Source organism: Mercenaria mercenaria, chromosome 2 (assembly GCF_021730395.1).
Source record: "Mercenaria mercenaria strain notata chromosome 2, MADL_Memer_1, whole genome shotgun sequence".
NCBI lineage: Eukaryota > Metazoa > Mollusca > Bivalvia > Venerida > Veneridae > Mercenaria > Mercenaria mercenaria.
The window spans coordinates 24,787,429-24,807,620 of record NC_069362.1 but is presented as its reverse complement, the minus strand read 5'-3'; the positions used below and the strand labels follow the sequence as shown (position 1 = coordinate 24,807,620).

The following is a 20,192-nucleotide window of genomic DNA, read 5'->3' as shown; positions in this document are numbered from 1 at the left end:
GCAAATTCACGTGATACAAATTACTCCATTTCATTGGTTGATCGACTGCATGTGGTCTGACTCACTATAACTGAATAGGTAAGGCAGAGTTAGTTCTAAATAAAAATAAAGTCTCCGTTTATTACTGTTCATTGTAAACTCTGTATTGAAAATCATAGCTGTGCACCTTAGTATTCCTAAGTATGTAATAAAAAATACGGGAATGATATAGTTTGTATCCTAGCTATAACATATTTTTGGATACTGTATGAATGGAAAATTTTAGCTTACTGTATTGACTCTTCCAGACGAAAGTGAAAGTGGAAACCCAGATTGTGGTTGTCATTTAAAATGCCTAAACTTAATTGGACGTGGACATTTTTAATAACTGGAACGGCAGCAATAGCATGGTTATCATGCAGTAAAATAGGTAATCGGCTCACGACGGCTGTTAAGTTTTCACAAAGTGTTTTATAACCAGCCTACCTTTTGAGAGTTGGAATTGAGTTAAATAATTGCAATGTCAGTTAGAACATTCATCAAATACAATGTGAAATAATTGGTATCAAGATAAATTTTTATCATTTATTAGCTCCAGTGTACAAAATATCCCACTGTAAAAAGCAAACTGGGATTTAACAGATACTTGATAAGTACATGTACCATCAGGAAATGTTTGGCATACTGATCTCAAGAACATAATCAGAAGGCGTGATAGGCCTTCTAAAAATTAAAAAAATTGAACAAATCCTCTGATTGTAATTTATATTTCTTGGACGTCAAACATACTTCTTCTTCTTCCATATACAGAAAAGGAATCCAATGGTGAAGACTCTGTAGTAAAATACCACAGACTCTACTGGGGATCGAACCCCGGACCTCATGATCTGAAGGCGGACACTCTAACCACGTCGCTAAAGGGTTAACCCAACAGCAAGGCTGTTGGAAGTGGCCTTATATACCTACAACCACTACATTCCTCTCTCTAACATTGAAGGACCAGGCATCAACTGAACCTCCTATCAGTTTCTAGCCCGAGGCATCAACTGAACCTCCTATCAGTTTCTAGCCAAAGGCATCAACTGAACCTCCTATCAGTTTCTAGCCTGAGACATCAACTGAACCTCCTATCAGTTTCTAGCCCAAGGCATCAACTGAACCTACTATCAGTTTCTAGCCTCATCCAAATGCATGAATCCGTCAAACATCCTCGTCGCCATTGTAGTAAAATACCACAGACTACCGGGCATCGAACCCCGGACCTCGTGATCTGAAGGTGGACACTCTAACCACGTCGCTAAAGGGTTAACCCAACAGCAAGGCTGTTGGAAGTGGCCTTATATACCTACAACCACTACAACTCGTACAGACTGAAAGAAAATAAAAGAGGGGCGCTTATCAAAAATACCTTGAAGATATTTTAAATGTAAACTGACTGATGACGCACCAAAAAATTCTACCCCTTCCTGTAGTATTCCAAACATTACAAGACTCGGCATCCCTGCCAGCCTTAAAATATGAAAACAAACTCTGAACCCTCATAATTACGGCTTGTGGGCCAGATAAGGTCAAGCCCATCATTCTTAAAACACTTTCAAGGAAACTGTTGCCAATCCTTAAAATTGGATGGTTCAAAAACTCATTTTACACTCCCGTGGTGAGCCATGACCTCCTAGTGACCTTGACCTTGAAGAAATTAGCATTTTTTTAGATTTTTTTTGACGCCTTTGAAAATTCACAAAAATGACAATTTCATAAAAATCGTCACATACATAGCTTTGAAACCTTGTAGGATGGTTCAAAAATGAATTTTACACCCCCTTGGAGAGTTCTGGACCCCTAATACATTGACCTTGCAGAAATTAGCTCTTTTTATATTTTTTTGACGCCTTTGAAAATTCACAAAAATTGCAATGTCTCAAAAACAGTTACATATATTGCTTTGAAACCTTGTAGGATAGTTCAAAGGCTCATTTACATCCCATGGTGAGTCCTGGCCCCCTAGTGACCTTGACCTTGAAGAAAATAGCAACTCAACATTCAGCATACCTGTGTCATTGTGAACTGTAAGACATTATGTCTCTTACATTTAGATTTGTCCTTGTCTGTCCACTAGTCTGTGAGTCTCTGGGTTTTTTTGTGTGTTCATTTAGGTTTGTAATGCTTCTTACCTAATTTTGTGTTGTACTTATCTCTAAAATTACATAATGTAGAGTCCTGATATTTAACAACTTCAGCTTATCAGAACATGAAGTTGTGCACCTCCACTTACTTGCAATAGTGTTAAAAATATAATGTGAGAATAAAACCCCCTAGTATGATTCCAGTTGCCCTTGGGGGAGACACACAGAGTCTGGGGATGGCCTTGTTTAAGAGAATGGCCTTATTTAAGAGAAGTTTTATTTTAAGTAGGCAAGACAGCAACAGTACAATTAACACTAAGCTGAATGAGTTTTTTAATTGTCCCAATTTTTAATAACTGTACCTCTTGAGGTCAATCTTATTGTGTACATGTCAGCAGACTTTCGCTTCCATATTGAAATAACTTGTACTAGAGTATAATGTAATACTAGAGATGGCAAAAGACCTGAAGAGAAATGAATTGTACACAGATTCTTCAAACATTTATATATTTTTCAGAATCTCCGGTGGTGTTTTGGGATGCTGTGGTGAAACTATTTATATATTCTGTGTTGATATGGATAGGATGTTCTGTATTGAACAAGATCTACTGTGCTTTTGCCAAGCAAAGTACACATCTTTCCACTCCAGAAGGTACTTTTTTGTCAGTTTTAACACAGGCTTTTAATCAGCAGGGGTTTCATTAAGAGCTTGGGGCTGGAATTTCTGCCTGCTATAGTAGTCTGAAGCCCAACCTACTTTTCCTTCAGAAAATAAAGTTCTAAACTGGAGGATCCCTAGACACCCATCTACTTTGCAACTTCAACTATCAGTAATGAAACCCTTGAATTTTTAATGAAGTATTAGACATATTTTACTAATATTATATTATGCATGTTTTACACTTCAAATGTTGATGAATACCAGCTTGGATAAGTGCATTTGAATCACTTACTCCTTACTTTTGCTCTTTCTATTCTTTCTGTCTTGCATTTATGACATACATATAGTGAATATATGTTAAGTTATTGTATTTTCTACACAGTTCCAGAGGAACGTAAACAGCGGTTTGAAGATCAACGGAAGAGAAATAGACAATGTATCCAGAATAAAACAAATGAAAAGGTACTTAAGAAAGAAGCATTGCTGTTCAGTAAAGCTGACCATTTAAAAGAATATTATCGAAAACTGATGTAAGATTTAGCACTGATATGATTTATGTTGTAAATCTTTATGCTCGAAAGAGTTAACCCTCCTATCAAGGATCTACAAACAGTTTTTCCTTTAAATAAACATATTAATTTAAGATTGCTCTGAAATACATTTTAAATTCTGGTCTGTGACTCATAGTCTCAACTTACCCTCAATTTTACTTATGTTAACCTTCCTAGATTCATCTTGGATAGATAAAAGGCAGTACCGGTAATTAGGATTGACCGAATATTGATGTTAGTTTGTTTCGTTAAATTACTTTCTTTCACAAATATTAGGTTGAAAGCTACAAAGAAAGGATTTTAATTCCACGGGAAGAAGCCAGGAGACAAAAACAGGACGAGGAGTTGAATCTCATAATGGGTCATACATTCAGAGGGAGTGGGCAGCAGCTAGGGGAAGTAAGTTCAGAATATTTGAGCCGCGCCATGGGAAAACCAACTTAGTGGGTATGCGACCAGCATGGATCCAGACCAGCCTGCGCATCCGCGCAGTCTGGTCAGGATCCATGCTGTTCGCTAACAGTTTCTCCAATTCCAATAGGCTTTAAAAGCGAACAGCATGGAGCCTGACCAGACTGCGCGGATGCGCAGGCTGGTCTGGATCCATGCTGGTCGCATACCCACTATGTTGGTTTTCTCATGGCACGGCTCATTTGTCTCTGACATGCAGATGATTTGAAAGTATTAAGTTTAGCACAAGTTACTGTATACAAATGTAAATCCTTGGCCTAACAGAAATAGAGATAATCGGGTTTTACATCCAGAATCATGAGAAACCCAATAAGATTGGGGGAGTTGGGATGTCTGGCTCAGATTGACATACTGTTAATATAGACCATCACAGGCCTTACATATAGGCCCATGATTTAATAGTGGTTGGACTAGACTGTTAACAGTTATATATGTAATATTCTGTAAGACTCTTTTAAAGGGATAGAAAAAGTTGTAGTGCTGCATTTCTAGTTTATTCAACCTTTGAATTGATGAACTTGTTCACAGAAATATAATTCACTTCTAGTTTATACACATTTGAAATGGTTTAGATCACACTGTTTAAATTGAGCCAGTAAATTGAACAATCATGGCCCTTTGATAGTTTTTGCTATATAGAATATAGAGAAAAATCTTGTGTGTCCAACTCTTCCCTCACATATGAACAAGCTTGATGTGTAGGTGACCATGAAAGAAGGATTTTTTTCTGTGACTTTTTACCACAGTTACGGCCCTTTGATAGTTTTTGCTATATTATGGAATATATAATAGATGATTTGCTTCAAACTGTCAAAGATAAACAAGCTTGATGTGCAAATGACCATAAAAGAAGGCTTTTTTCTGTGACTATTTTTACTTCAGTAATGGCCCTGTGATAGTTTCTGCTATATTTGGAATATAGAGAAAAATCTTGTGTGTCCAACTCTTCCAACATTATTAGCCTGATTTGCTTCAGACTTTCACAGATGAACAAGCTTCATGTACAGATGACCATAAAGGAAGGAATTGTTTTCAGTGAATATTTTTACTGCAGTTATGGCCCTTTGATAGTTTTTGCTATGTAGTGGATGACACAGTATGTGGGGGCATCTGTGTCCTATGGACAGAATTTCTAGTTATATAATATGAACGTTCCTTGGCAAAGCGTAAACATATTACAGCCCCAAAACAGATAATTAAAAAAAAAATTATGTCAACGTGATAAAACAATGCAGACATTCCTGCGCATTTCATAGAAACATAGTTACGTTGTGGGAGAATATAGTCAATTATTAGTTTTTACATGTTTTATGCTAGAATAGTTTTAGCGCATGTACATTTTGTGTTATAGGCATCTTCAGAACCCACCAACTAATCCCTCGGGATTCTGCAGATGTTATAGCACTAAAACATGCATTATCCATACAAAATAAACAGAGTAGCAGTTTTTGGCAGAATTAACTTATATGATAATTGACAGTGGCCGTCAAATATTTCATTGATTAATTACAGCTTTAAATCCTTCCTGTGATTTAATATGCACTAATTACACACACTTTCACCTAGAATTAAATTTTGTTTTGTGTTGTATTTAGGATGACGAGATACCAGATCGTAACAGTCGCAGAGAGAATATAAATGAAGATGCACGTGAAAGGCGACGACTACCGCCAGATGTTGTGTTGCATAGACCAAAGCCTGAATCAGAACCAGAAAAGAAGAGGAGGGTGAGTCTATTTTATTTCAACTTTTCTGTATAATGGCTGCACACTACAGCAGATATATCAGCTGTTGCTAAATTGCCTCTAAGTTCAACAACTCTGAATTTTATTTAACATAAACTCACTGTGTATCCTGGTGCCAACATGGATATTCTTCTATTTGATTTGTGTGGTTCATATCTTAATTAAGGGCCACTTTTGAAAAATTTCCCTTCGTTTTTTTGGGAGGACTTCCCTACATCCAACAATTTGTTGTTGAATTTGTACTTTTGTCAGCCGGGCAAACAGTTCAGTTGAACGGGCAGGCATATCAGATACCTGCATTTTATTTGTGAAATAATTTATTTACCTGCAAAACGGTGTATAAGATATTTGATCTGGAATAGAATTACCGAAAATAATTGGATTTAAAGATGGGTATAAATTTTTGGATTGTTAAGTAATGTATAAAAGTGTATTTCCCCCCGCCCCCACCCCAAAAAGAGTTTGATACATGTGACATGTAAACCGTGATTAAGTAAAATATTGTCAGTTTTAGTTAAGATCGATCAAGGTACAACACTTTGTGGTGCACCTGCAGCATACGAAATTATTGTACATATTTAAGTTAAATTGTTGTTTTTATTTATGTACTTAAACAATTTTCAGTACATTTAATAGAATAAATTTTTCTAGAACTAAATACTTAAACAGAAAAAAATGTTCTAATAAATTCCCTCACTTTTTTCAAACAATGGTATTATAAGTGACTTTTCTCAGTACATCTTACAGGACAAAAACTGTTTCAGTTTTCATATTTATGTTGCCGTTTTGTAAATAGAAATGACAAAGCACATTTAAGTTCATGTGTATACACATTGCAATCCCGTTAAATATACTCTCTCTTGCATAAGGAAATACCTCCATTGAAAATCTAACAACTATTAAGCCCTAAATATATCATGTTTCAGTTAAATCTTATACTGTGTCAAAACTAGATTGACTACCTTTATAAGTGCACATCTCCAGATTTCTGTCATTTTTTAATAGATTTAGAAAGTTTTTTCTTGATTACATTGTTATAATGACTATAATTGTTTATAAAAAAAAGTTTTTAAAAGGTGTCTCAGCCGCTATTGATAAATACACCCAGGTTATGACAGTGTTGTCTTTAAGTTATAGAGACATGATCTGAAATGTTTGCTTTATTAACCTGCTAAATTTCTGACATGGACTGGTCTTTCACTCAATTTGGGCAATAACATTTATTATTTGAAGGGGTGTTCACTGAAAATTTACTGACTGAATAGCAAACAGTGCAGTGCAAGATCAGCATGCACGGACACAAAGGCAGAATCATTTGCAGGCTAAAGATTAAGCAATCTTAATTGCTGTTCTAAATTGAATTTGGCGTAATGTGTCATCTTGGTGATAAAATTGTGATGGTATATTGAAATACATGTACCCATACAAGTCGCTGATGTATATAAGAAGATACATTAATGCTTAGTCTTACATTTTGAGAAAAAAATTCAAACAACATCAAATCATAGAAAGAAATGGTTGTTTCACATGAAAATTGAACAGCGTTTAAAACATGTATTTTACTCTACAAAACAATTGTACTGATATATATACATTGAATTCCATTAAAGGACTGCATAAAGGGGCTACACTTTCTGACAGTTTAGTCCCTTTAAAAACTCACCATTTTGAAAGAACTGTGACATATCTTCGTTCAAATTGATGCATTTGCAATAATTTTCCAGTGCTAAAATTTCACATAAGCAGATGGAACGTAGTTTTTAGCAATTGTTTACTTTTATTTCTTTACAAATGGAATTCATTTTTAAAGGCGGACAACTTTTTGAGAATATTTTAAGTATCCATGGTAGAGGACAGTATGACTTGACAAGCTAGGTTTTGTTTTTAAATGATATGTATTCATTTGAGTGATACAGGACCACCAAGGGTCTCTTGTTAATATTATATTCAAATGTTTTAAAACTTTTTATGAAACATAATAGACTGCAGTGTTTTTATAGTATATATATTTGAGTTTAAGGTATGACTATAAACCATTGATAAATGCAAGCTTTAGGAATTATTTAGTTGAAAGATTGACATGTAATTTATGTTATGCTGACCTTGCCTTTCTCAGTTTTTTTCCAACACATTTTAGGTCATTGTAACAGTTAACTAGATAAACGCTAGTAAAAATTTACAATTAACACTTCATTCAATCTCATTCAACCTATCACAGTATCTGTAATCTGTGTCGCATAGTTTAAATTAATGCACAGCTTTTTCATAATTTTTTGTTTGGCTGAATCGGCTAACCTAAGTGCATTTATATGCATGATGTGGAAAAATTTATTCATTAAAATTTAAGGTCCCATTTTATATGTTGATAGGACAGAGCTTTGATACATATTGAGTTACAATAAATATTTAGGGCTTGGGAGAGAAAGGGGCCTGCTGCCATGAAAAAAGGGAAAGGTATTTTGCAGAGTACAAAGTACCAGAGTTGACAAGAGTTTCAATATCAGGATGGGATGGCAATAATACATTGGTACTAAGAGGTTCTGAGAGGAATATGTTTTTATGGCAGAGAAAAGGGTATCAAGAAAGCAGGAATATAGTGGACGTATGAGGAAGGGCATTATTATTAAAAATAGGGGCAAGTTATTAGGATGGGGAAAAAAATCAGAATCTGTAGTAGTAGAAGTATCTAGTGAGGAATCTAGAGAGAAAACAGAGAATCAAGTAAAGAGAAAAAGAGAGAAAAGTGTGCTAGGGGAAACAAGACAGAAGGAATGTATGTTGTATTGTTGATTAGCAAGCTTACAGGAGAAGTGAAACAGAGAGACAGAAGTACATTGTATTTGAGGAAGGGAAAACTTATTAAGAGAGAGCGAACATTGAGACAGAAGAAAAGTACATAGTACTTGGGGAGTGGGAAGCTTACTGGAGTAGGGAAGATGTTGAGACAGAAGAAAAGTACATTGTATTTGGGGAAGAAAAAGGTTGTTTAAATGCAGAAAAAGAAAAGAATAGTATACTGCTTGGAGAATGAATTTCATGGTAAAAGAGAGTTTCTGTCTGTTGTCATTTTTCCTGTTGGCTTATTGAGGTACCATGTTTTGCAGCAGTGACATTGTGGGTGACCATTTTGATGACATCTTGTTGTAAATGCTGAAGTTCAGTGAGATCCAGACCACATTTCAATATATCCTTGAAAGTTTTTCTTCCATGATATACGTTCATGGCGCACTGACCTGGTCAAACATCACCTTACACAGTGGAAAGCAGTTTCACACAGCATGACCTTGTGGTGTAGACTTTGATCAGCAAGGGGTCAGTGACTTGTGACATAATGATTTGAAGTTGGGTCTTCACTTGTTTAGTTTATGATTATCAAAACATGTTGAAGATAATGTGGATAAAGTAAAGTTTGTAAGTTCAATGGTATAATTTTTGACTTTTTGGGTTTTTTTCTTTATATATATTTAGAATATAGGTATATGCAGGTGATAAACATAGACATGCTGTCATCTAATGTTATCAGTAGTAACCTTCAATTTGTTTCATTTTAATATCTTTAACGAAAACTGATATGAATGGGGGTCACAATCTGGATATATAGTAGGTCCTGGCTTGATGTAGCTTATATCAATGAATTAAAAAAATTGTGTAGTATAAGAACATTAATCTGAAATTGTTAAAGACATTTTTTACAAGCGGTGTCCTTAAACTAGTCCACATATTAAGCTGTATATGCATTAATATGTGTGTCAGTGTATAGATAAAATAACCATAGAATGATATGATGTATGATTTTCTATCAGCCTTTACAACTTCCTTTTTTCACTTTTAGTAGAGATATTCTCATAAGGTTTAAATTTATGGGTAAATGATTAAAAAATAATTTGGGCAAGGGCTTAATTGCATGACATGAAAGAAGAAAATTTTAAAATTGATATTATTCTTCCATATATTGTTTACAATACAATTTACCTATATTTACCATGTATACGTGACAGGTGAAATGTTTTATTTGCTGCACTTACTACATTCATTCCACATAATATATTTTAAGGTTTTTTTTAGCTCAATTGAACTTTGCTAAGGATCGGCTATTAGTATAGGTGGATGGTCTGGCATCCTGCGTCAACATTTTTTCTTAAACATCTTTTCCTCTGAAACTGCTAGTCAGATTTACACCGAACTTTGTCTCTAGCATCCTTGCATGAACCTTTATCAACTTTGTTCAAATGGTTCACCTTGGCTGTTTTTAATGGCTGCCAGAGCCTTTAAACGACTTCCTCTCATGAACCAACTGATGGATCTTCATCAAACTTGATCTGTAGCATCATTATAGGGTCCTCTCCTGTTCATTTGGTGGCACTTAGTCCCTTTTAGGGACCCCTAGAGCTAAAATAAGAAATACATGTACTGTTAAAAGATTTTTTTTGTCATGAACCGCATGATGGATCTTCATCAAACTTAGTTTGTAGCATTATTATATTAGGGTCCTCTGCCAGTTTTGTTCAGATGGGGGCATTAAGCCCCTCATTGAGGACACTAGGGCTAAAGATAAAAATTCTTCTCAGGAGCCTGATGAACATTCAACAAACTTAATTGGTTTGTAGCATCACTGTAAGGTCCTGTCCCAAATATTTTCAAGTAGGGATGTTTGGCCATTTTAGTGGCTGCTACAGTTAAAATGAAAAAAAAACAAAAAAAAACTATAAGTGACATCTTCTGGATCTTTATAAAGCTTTGTCTGTAGCATCATTGTAAGGTCCTCTAATGTTAAAGTGTGGTCACTTATCTCCTTTTAGGGGCCCCTTTTATGGGCTACTAGAGGTGAAAATAGAAAAACCTCTCATGAACCGCTTGATAGATTATCATCAGACTTGGTCTGTAGTGTCATTGTAAGGTCCTCTCTCAAATTTATTCAAATGGTTGTGCTTGGTACTTTTTAGGGGACACCAGAGCTGAAAAAATAAATAAAAAATTAACTTCTTATCTTTTAGTGCATTGAAAACTTCGGTAACTATTATATATATTATTCATGCAGAATTTTTTGTGAACCCTTTCTACAAACTTCACTAATCCTTTCTTGTAATTTCGATTAAAATGGTTGTAGGAAACTGTTTGTGGTTTCAAAATCTATCTTATTTCATCTGTTTATTTTTTATTTTTTGTTTTTGTATAAGGGAGTTCATTGTTTATCCTGTGGTTTGTTTAAACATCTATAAAGTCACGTTAAAACATCATGAAATATGTTATTTACATTGTTTTATTGTGTAATTTTTATACATGTATATGAAAATGATGATAATAATGATAAAAAACAATAACTTCTTATCTTGAAGTTTAATGGTAACTAATGAGCTGTTACAGCAAAATATAGAAAAAAACTTCCAATAACTAAATTTTATTTGAATGAACGTCTCCGATTATGTTCACCCAACTTGTCAGAAGCAAGGTCAGGTAGTCAAGTTCCTCTTCAGGTGAGCAACTTAGGACCATTTGGGCCTCTTGTTTGTGTATTATTGTGTTATTCTTCTTTCACTGAAGCCCAGTTGAAGATGCTGGCCCAAATGTTCATTTTTAATGTGCTCAATGTTATGTTAAGATGCTGGTTGTCCATCTGTCTGGCAATACTTTTTTTGTGCAGTAACTTACATTATGCTTTAACCTATGAATGCATATTGTTCATGGACAGTTGTTGACCTGTATTGACTTTTAGGTCAGTTGGTCAATGGAACATTGATTTTTAGTATGAAAACAATTTAGCTCGAATCTTGAGAACCCCAAGACGTATGAATTCAAACTTTGCAGGTACATGGCACCTGGGCAGTGCATGACCCCTGTTATGCTTAGATACTTTTTAAAAGGCCAAGATCACATTGGGGAGTGACTTAGTCCTATTTGGGCCTCTTGTTTGTGTGTTACTGTGTTATTCTTAGTTACAAGAAGACTTTCAACTCAGTATCTTGAGGGACATGATCCCAATTTATTTGGAGGACAGCGGGTCAAAAGTCAAGATCACAGTAACCGTTGCAACAAAAACCACTTGAGAACCCTTTTCAGGATCATCAAATTTGACAGCCATATGGCTCATGTGCATTAGAAGACCTCCTTTTGATTTTGAGGAGATAGGGTCAAAGGTCAATGTCAAAGTGACTGTATAAAAACTGTTTCATATTATATTTTTTTTAATTATTTAACCTACAACCCCTTAATCTTGGAGAGCACATTGCCATTGGATAGTGATTGACCTGTGATGGATTGAGGTCAGTGGGTCAAAGGTTAAGGACACTATCATCGTAAGTACAGAAAGAACCATTTTGATTTTGAGGTTTCTTTAGTAGTCAACGGTCATTGTCACTTTCATACTAAGTGTTTAAATGGATGTATAATGTGATTATGTTGGTTGTCCTTTTGTCTCTACATTTAGTTTTCACTTAGTCACCTCAATGACGTATGATCCTAATATTTGATAGGCACATTGCTTCTGATGTATTTTGCTCAGCACAGCAGTTCTCTTTTTGATAATATATAATTCTGTTCCTCTTATTGCCAAGATCTACCAATATTAATGGACCTGAATTAAAGATTTTCTCATGGTTTCAGGTGATTGAGTTGCCCGGTGAACCAGATGAAGAAGATGGTGAATGCATAACAGTTACATTACATACACCTCTAGATCAGAGGAAGTCAAGGAGGTTTCTAAGTTCAAGCCCATTACAGGCGAGTACCATCCTTAAATTATATATAACACTGCTAGATCAGTGGAAATGTAAGTTTCTAAGTTCAAGACTTACGGGTGAATGAATACAGTGGACTCTTAATACAGTGACAACGTTGTGGTAAAATGTTGTAATGAATTTGCAAGTACACAGAATTTTATTCTTTGCTTTTCCGTGAAATACTGAAGTTTATCATTGAAATAAAATTGATATTTTCACTGTTTCAAACACTTGAATGCAAAAGAATAAGAATTATTAAAAATTGGAAATTCCTTGCAAAATATACTTCAGTAAAGATTTTAAGTGTATAAAAATACTTATAGCATCATAAAGATATTTCTTGCCTATCTAGCGGGGAAAGTATACATTGTCTGAGCATGCACCAGGGATAGATATTCCTGTCTTTCCCTATGAAAAAACCTTGTCTTAAATAGCGGGCACTTAGGTGTTGTCACATAGTACTGGCACTACTGTGACGTCATTAACTATAAAATTAATGCCAGGAAGTACCCAAATCTGTTTATCACCACAATCTAGTTTGAACGTGAAAGGCAAGAAAAATGATCTTACATGTCTGGGTGTGTAAGACAGCTGTTTTTCCCAACCCTCAGAACAGGATGAAAAAACTCGGTTTTCTATTCCACACTGTCCCTTCGGTAGGGAAAAAATGGTCCTACACAGGCAGTCATGTAAGATACTTATAACGTTCCATCGTTATAAAATCTGAAAGAAATCTTGAAACATCATAGAACTATTTGACAGTTTTTCTACATAGATATCATGATGTCATGATGCGATGCATGTGACATTGCACGGGTAAACGGATATAATTTGTTTGAAACCATGGAAAATACACAAAGTAAAAAGAAACTTTGTCTGTTTCAGAGTAAGATCGAAAAATATTTCACTTGTGAATAGTATAATTTTCATTTTCACTTGTGGCTGTGCCACTCATGAAAATATCGCATATGATGTTCTCTCTGTGAAATATATATAGATCTTACTCTGAAACAAACTGATATCCTCTATTTACTGACATTGCAGTTTATATCTGTGATATGTATATATATGTATAATGTATATACGTATACAAATGTATAGGGTATGTATCTGACAGACATATGCCAGTAGAAGAAAAAATCATACCACATGCGGAATGATAATGTACTTTAATGTTGTGTTAAAATTTTAGAAATAATTACAATAAATGCAATTTATTTTCATGTCAGAATAATAAAATATAACAGATCTACATGTACAATAAATGCATTTTATTTTCACATTAAAATAAACATTAAATGTTGTGGTTTTTATGCTAAAATAATACAGATCAGTGTTTACACACGGATATATCTGCTTCAGTTAAAGTCTCATTATAGACTCAATACCTAGAAAAGTCACTTTTATATATTTGCAGGCAATCATAGACTACATGACAACACTGGGATTTAATGAAGCTTATTATACCTTGACAAGCGCGTATCCACGGAAACCACTCACAGATTGTTCCCAGAAGACACTCAAACAACTTAAGTTTGAAAAACGGACATTGCTATATGTTGAAGAAAATTAATAAAACAATCTTGCCCTATAACTGCCAGTAATAGTGCTTAAAGTAAATTGTATCTCATTATTTAAACTGACTGAACATGTTTTAAGATTGTTTTATTTTTATTTTTTTACGTTAACTTTTGTTTTAAGCAGTTACTGCAAAAAGGAGAGAAGCTGAAATACAGTGCCACAAAAACTAATAAAGTTGCTATATATTAGTGTTTTAAAGGAGGGCTTTTTCATTAAGAGCGTTTTTATGTTGTGATATTTTTCCAGATAACCAAAATGTTTTGAAACACTTTTAGTTGAGATTTCATAGGATTGTACAAATCAATTAAATTATCATTATTTTATGTATTTAATAATGCTGCATTGTGTTGCCATGCAAGGGAAGGGAAACAACCCTATTTGGAATTTGTTAATTAGTTATATGCATAGCCTCCCTTACATTAGCCCCGTTTGCTAATGCAACATAGAAAAGTCTATATGGTGACTATAATTTATTTTATTGAATTTCTCAAAGACATCTGCCATATCATTGTATAAGGGTATGCCGAATTTCAGAAATGTACTCAAGGTAATATTTTAGATGTGTTGCATTAGAAGATTTGATAAGTATGTATTGTTTATTAGTATTACTGTCTAGAATGTTCTTTTTTCTTTGGCAGTTTTAAGTGTATATACTTACTGAATGGCTTGCTGGTCAGTAGTCAAAACTGTTGTCCAAGGTCCGAAGGACTGAAGACTGGTTTTGACTATTGAATGGCAAGCCATTTAAAGGGACTAACCCACACATTTTAGGCGAAAAATAATTTCTCTCAAAAATCTATAAAAAGTGAGTACTCTGATAGTGACTGGTGGTGCAAATGTATTGACATTTAACATTTTTGCAAGATATTCTTTCTATTAATAAAAAATATTGAGCAGAAGGTAGTGAACTGTTGCAATGCTTTTGAAATGATGCAGAAAATTTACATTATTCTTGCACTTTTAGCTCGACTATTCGAAGAATAGGGGAGCTATCTTACTCGCCCTGGCGTCGGCGTGAGTGTTAGCTTTAGTGTGAGCGTGAGCGTCACACGAATGTTAAAAGTTTGCGTACCACCCCAAATATTTTCAAAGTCCATTGAGATATTGCTTTCATATTTTGCATACTTGTTTACCATCATGACCCCAGTCTGTAAAAAGGAGGAGGCAACTCTATCAAGCATTTTGACTAAATTATGGCCCCTTTTCGACTTAGAACAATGTTAAAGTTTGTGTACCACCCCAAATATTTTCAAAGTCCATTGAGATATTGCTTTCATATTTTGCATACTTGTTTACCATCATGACCTCAGTCTGTAAAAAGGAGGAGGCAACTCTATCAAGCATTTTGATGGAATTATGGCCTCTTTTCGACTTAGAATATACTTATTGTAATGTTAAAGTGTTACTTGTAGCTGATATTATACTATCAAGCCCTGAGAATAGTCGAGCGCGCTGTCCACTGACAGCTCTTGTTTACTAATATCTAACTTCTATTTCACCCACTTTATCATTTTTCAGTGATATAAATACATTCTGCACCAAATTTGGTGGACATGAACATGTAAAAAAATTCACCCAAACTGGGCAAGTAGCTTTAATAAGTGTTTTTTTACATGACATCAGAAATCAATTTTCACAGTTTTGTTTCTAAACATTTGACTTAATAGTCTAGTAAACATGTGCTGGATATAGGCTGGTTATATAGCACAAACTATAGATGAGCAGTTTATGTAAGGAATCATGTAAAGTACTGAAATGTGGATATTTTTTGCATCAGAGATATTCCGCAGAACACAAATAGTAGGCTTATTGCATACAAATAAAACTGTCAATTCAAAATATAAGGAGACTTTATGTAAAAAGTTTGTCTGACTATGTACAGCGCATTTTGTTAGGTAATTTATTAAAATTTTCATACCTTTTGAGTGATATCAACATTATACCAAGATATCAGTTCACCAGAATAAAATGCTGCTAATCACATATTTTATTGAAATCCTTGCCTTCATTGATACCAATCAAAATGACTTTGGTCTTCAATTAAACTTTAAACATGAGAAAGACATTTGAAGACATTTTTATATTCTGGATTCCGTGTGGCTAAATGTTTGCTTGTGAAACTGAATCAGTGCATGGTAAAACTCTATTCAGTATCTCAGAATGGTAAAGAATATTAAAGTGACATTGGTATCAAGTCAAGAAATTTTTATTTACAAGTCTGATATACAAACAAGACAACACAAGCTTTTGGAAGCTTGAATTATCACGTGTCGATGCCCCATTACCTTTTGAATCAGAATGTCCCTCGTTTGTGCAAAATCATAATATTCTTTAGAAACATTTTCCTCCACAGTGTGTTCTTGTTTTTGTTAATGTTTTTATTTGTCATATCATTTGTTTACAATGTTTAAGTTGGTAGTGATTTAAAGACCATACATGTTTTAGAGTTTTTGTTAACTTTCACACTAGTTTTGCAGCTGTGATAGATTTTCTATGCACATGTTTTAATTGCTAACATTTTTGACATGAATTAGTTTTTGTTGCTGTATCAGGACCTGCCTGGTCCAAAATTTAGTGATTTTTTTTGTTAACAAAAAAGTGGAAAATATACAATTGAGACAGCTAAAATGGCACAGACTCTGTATTCATCAAATTTAAATTCTGAAATTAATGCACCTAGAAATCAAAATCTTATTTTCTTTTAAATTGTTAACAAAAAATTAGATATATACAATTGAGACAGCTAAAATGGCACAGACTGTGTATTCATCAAATTTAAATTCTGAAATTAATGCACCTAGAAATCAAATTATTCTTTTTACAAATTTTAAGTGTAAATTTTTTTGCAAAGTTTGTAATAATAAGGGCAGGAAAATTTGACCCAAGTGTAGCAATAATGTCATTGTTTATGTAACATAAAAGTTTATTCTTTTTAGCTGACCTGTCACGAAGTGACAAGGTTAGCTATTGTGACCGCTTGATGTCCATCGTCCGTCAACAATTTCTAAAAAAATCGTCTTCTTGAAAACCACTGGGCAGAATTACACCAAACTTCACAGGAATGATCCTGAGGTGGCCCCCTTTCAGAATTGTTCAAAGAATTGAATTCCATGCAGAACTCTGGTTGCCATGGCAACCGAAAGGAAAAACCTAAAAAATCTTCTTGTCCAAAACCACAGGGCCTAGGGCTTTGATATCTGGTGTGTAGCATCATCTAGTGGTCCTCTACCAAAATTGTTCAAATTATCCCCCTAGGGTCAAATATGGCCCCACCCTGGGGGTCACATGGTTTATATAGACTTATATAGGGAAAACTTTGAAAATCTTTTTGTACAAAACCACATGGCCTAGGGCTTTGATATTTGGTATGTAGCATCATCTAGTGGTCCTCTACCAAGATTGTTCAAATTATCCCCCTAGGGTCCAATATGGCCCCGCCCCGGGGGTCGCAAGTTTTACATAGACTTATATAGGAAAAAAAGTTTAAAAATCTTCTTGTCTGAAACCACAGCACTTAGACCTTTGATGTTTGGTTTGTAGCATTGTCTTATGGTCCTCAACCAAAATTGTACAAATTGTACCCCTTGTGTGAAAAGATGCCCTGCCCTGGGGGTCCCAAGTTTTATATAGACTTATATAGGAAAAAGCTTTAAAAATCTTCTTGTCTGAAACCATACGACCTAGGCTTTTGGTAGTTGGTATGGTGCATTGTCTAGTAGTCCTCCACCAAAATTGTTCAAATTATGCCCCTGGGGTTAAAAGAGGCCCCGCCCTAGGGTCACTTAGTTATTATGTGAGTTAAATAGGCAAAATACTTAAAAAATCATCTGATCCTATTTCCAAGACTGTTTAATTATAATTACCTGATGACCCCAAGTAATATGATGTCACTTGACTGTGACCTTGACCTACTGACCTACTTTCTTGTTTTTAGCTCACCTGAGCCAAAGGCTCATGGTGAGCTATTGTTACCGCTCAATGTCCGGCGTGCGTCGTCCGATGTCCGTCCATCAACATTTCCTAAAAAAATCTTCTTCTTGAAAACTACTGGGCAGAATTACACCAAACTTCACAGGAATGATCCTTGGGTGGCCCACTTTCAAAATTGTTCAAAGAATTGAATTCCAAGCAGAACTCTGGTTGCCATGGCAACCAAAAGGAAAAACTTTAAAAATCTTCTTGTCCAAAACCACAGGGCCTAGGGCTTTGATATCTGGTGTGTAGCATCATCTAGTAGTCCTCTGCCAAAATTATTCAAATTATCCCCCTAGGGTCAAATATGGCCCTGCCCCGAGGGTCACATGATTTATATAGACTTATATAGGGAAAATTTTGAAAATCATCTTGTACAAAACCAGATGGCCTAGGGCTTTGATATTTGGTATGTAGCATCATCTAGTGGTCCTCTACCAAGATTGTTCAAATTATCCTCCTAGGGTTAAATATGGCCCTGCCCCGGGGGTCACATGGTTTATATAGAGTTATATAGGGAAATTTGAAAATCTTCTTGTACAAAACCAGATGGCCTAGGGCTTTTGTATTTGGTATTAAGCATCGTCTAGTGGTCCTCTACCAAGATTGTTCAAATTATCCCCCTAGGGTGAAATATGACCCTGCCCCGGGGGTCACATGGTTTATATAGAGTTATATAGGGAAAACTTTGAAAATCTTCTTGTACAAAACCACATTGCCTAGGGCTTTGATATTTGGTATGTAGCATCATCTAATGGTCCTCTACCAAGATTGTTCAAATTATCCCCCTAGGGTGAAATATGACCCTGCCCCGGGGGTCACATGGTTTATATAGAGTTATATAGGGAAAACTTTGAAAATCTTCTTGTACAAAACCACATTGCCTAGGGCTTTGATATTTGGTATGTAGCATCATCTAATGGTCCTCTACCAAGACTCTTCAAATTATCTCCCTAGGGTCAGATATGGCCCTGCCCCGGGGGTCGCAAGTTTTACATAGACTTATATAGGAAAAAAGTTTAAAAATCTTCTTGTCTGAAACCACAACTCTTAGACCTTTGATATTTGGTTTGTAGCATTGTCTTATGATCCTCAACCAAAATTATTTGAATTGTACCCCTGGGGCGAAAAGAGGCCCTGCCCTGGGGGTCCCAAGTTTTATATAGACATATATAGGAAAAAGCTTTAAAAATCTTCTTGTCAGAAACCATACGACTTAGGCTTTTGATATTTGGTATGATGCATTGTCTAGTAGTCCTCTACCATAATTGTTCAAATTATGCCCCTGGGGTTAAAAGAGGCCCCGCCCTGGGGTCAATTAGTTATGTGAGTTATATAGGAAAAATATTTAAAAAATCATCTGATCCTATTTCCAAGACTATTTAATTATAATTACCTGATGACCCCAAGTAATATGATGTCACTTGATTGTGACCTTGACCTACTGACCTACTTGTTTTTTAAGATACAGTCTTGAAATATTGATGACTTACACAGTTTTGCACACAAATCGTAAAACTGAATTTCATTGACCATGAATGTGACCTACTGACTTTCTTAATATTTTATCATCAGTTTGATATTTGAAACATGTAGCTCATATTACTCAGGTGAGAGATCCAGGGTCATCATGACCCTCTTGTTTAAGATACAGACTTGAAATTTTGACGACAGACACAGTTTTGCACACAAATCTAAAACCGAATTTCATTGACCATAAATATGACCTACTGACTTTCTTAATATTTTATCATCAGTTTGACATTTGAAACATGTAGCTCATATTACTCAGGTGAGCGATTCAGGGTCATCATGACCCTCTTGTTTATAAATAAATATTTGAAACCAACAACAGTTTTATATCTTCTTTTTGTTCACTTGAAGCTGTTTTATTTAAGGAAAAAATGGTTGATGAAATTAATGTCTTTCAGGGGAGTAACAGATGTTTGATGTTCTCTGTGAGAAAGACCATAGATAGTAAATGTCATACAGGGTAAAATATATATTTTCAAACAAGATAACAACTGTCAAAAGTATTTCCTACTTCTTTTGAATAAATTTGTGTGGCAATGATCTATTATATTATAAAAAAAACTCCAGAACGGAAACTTATTTTAGGAAAGGTGATAAAACATCTAGTCATATTTAACAATGTCAGTTAAGCTTAGTTCTGTACTAGTTATAACTTGAGAGTCTCTACAAATTAATCAGAGAAGTATGACTTATGTAGGTCAAGGACTTCAAATCACTTGCCTTCTCATAGATGTGGGTCCGAGCGTCACTGGGGTGAAGAGTTCTTTTCATGTGAGGATGGCATCCAGCTGGCTTATGGAAGGTTGGTGGCTCTGCCAAGGTGCCTGCCTATGATGAAATAATGCCTGTAGAAGCACCTA

The 20,192-nt window shown here is 34.9% G+C and overlaps 1 protein-coding gene across 1 annotated transcript; it reads left to right on the top strand.

Moving 5' to 3' along the window:
- The first annotated feature begins 253 nt into the window (after window positions 1-253).
- Window positions 254-19,651, top strand: LOC123563534 (UBX domain-containing protein 8-like). The gene is made up of 7 exons (XM_053532844.1): window positions 254-409; window positions 2,620-2,754; window positions 3,146-3,225; window positions 3,591-3,713; window positions 5,381-5,512; window positions 12,131-12,247; window positions 13,664-19,651. Exons 1-7 carry the CDS (start codon window positions 331-333, stop codon window positions 13,817-13,819), a joined length of 822 nt encoding a protein of 273 aa, XP_053388819.1. The 5' UTR covers window positions 254-330; the 3' UTR covers window positions 13,820-19,651.
- The last annotated feature ends 541 nt before the right edge of the window (window positions 19,652-20,192 follow it).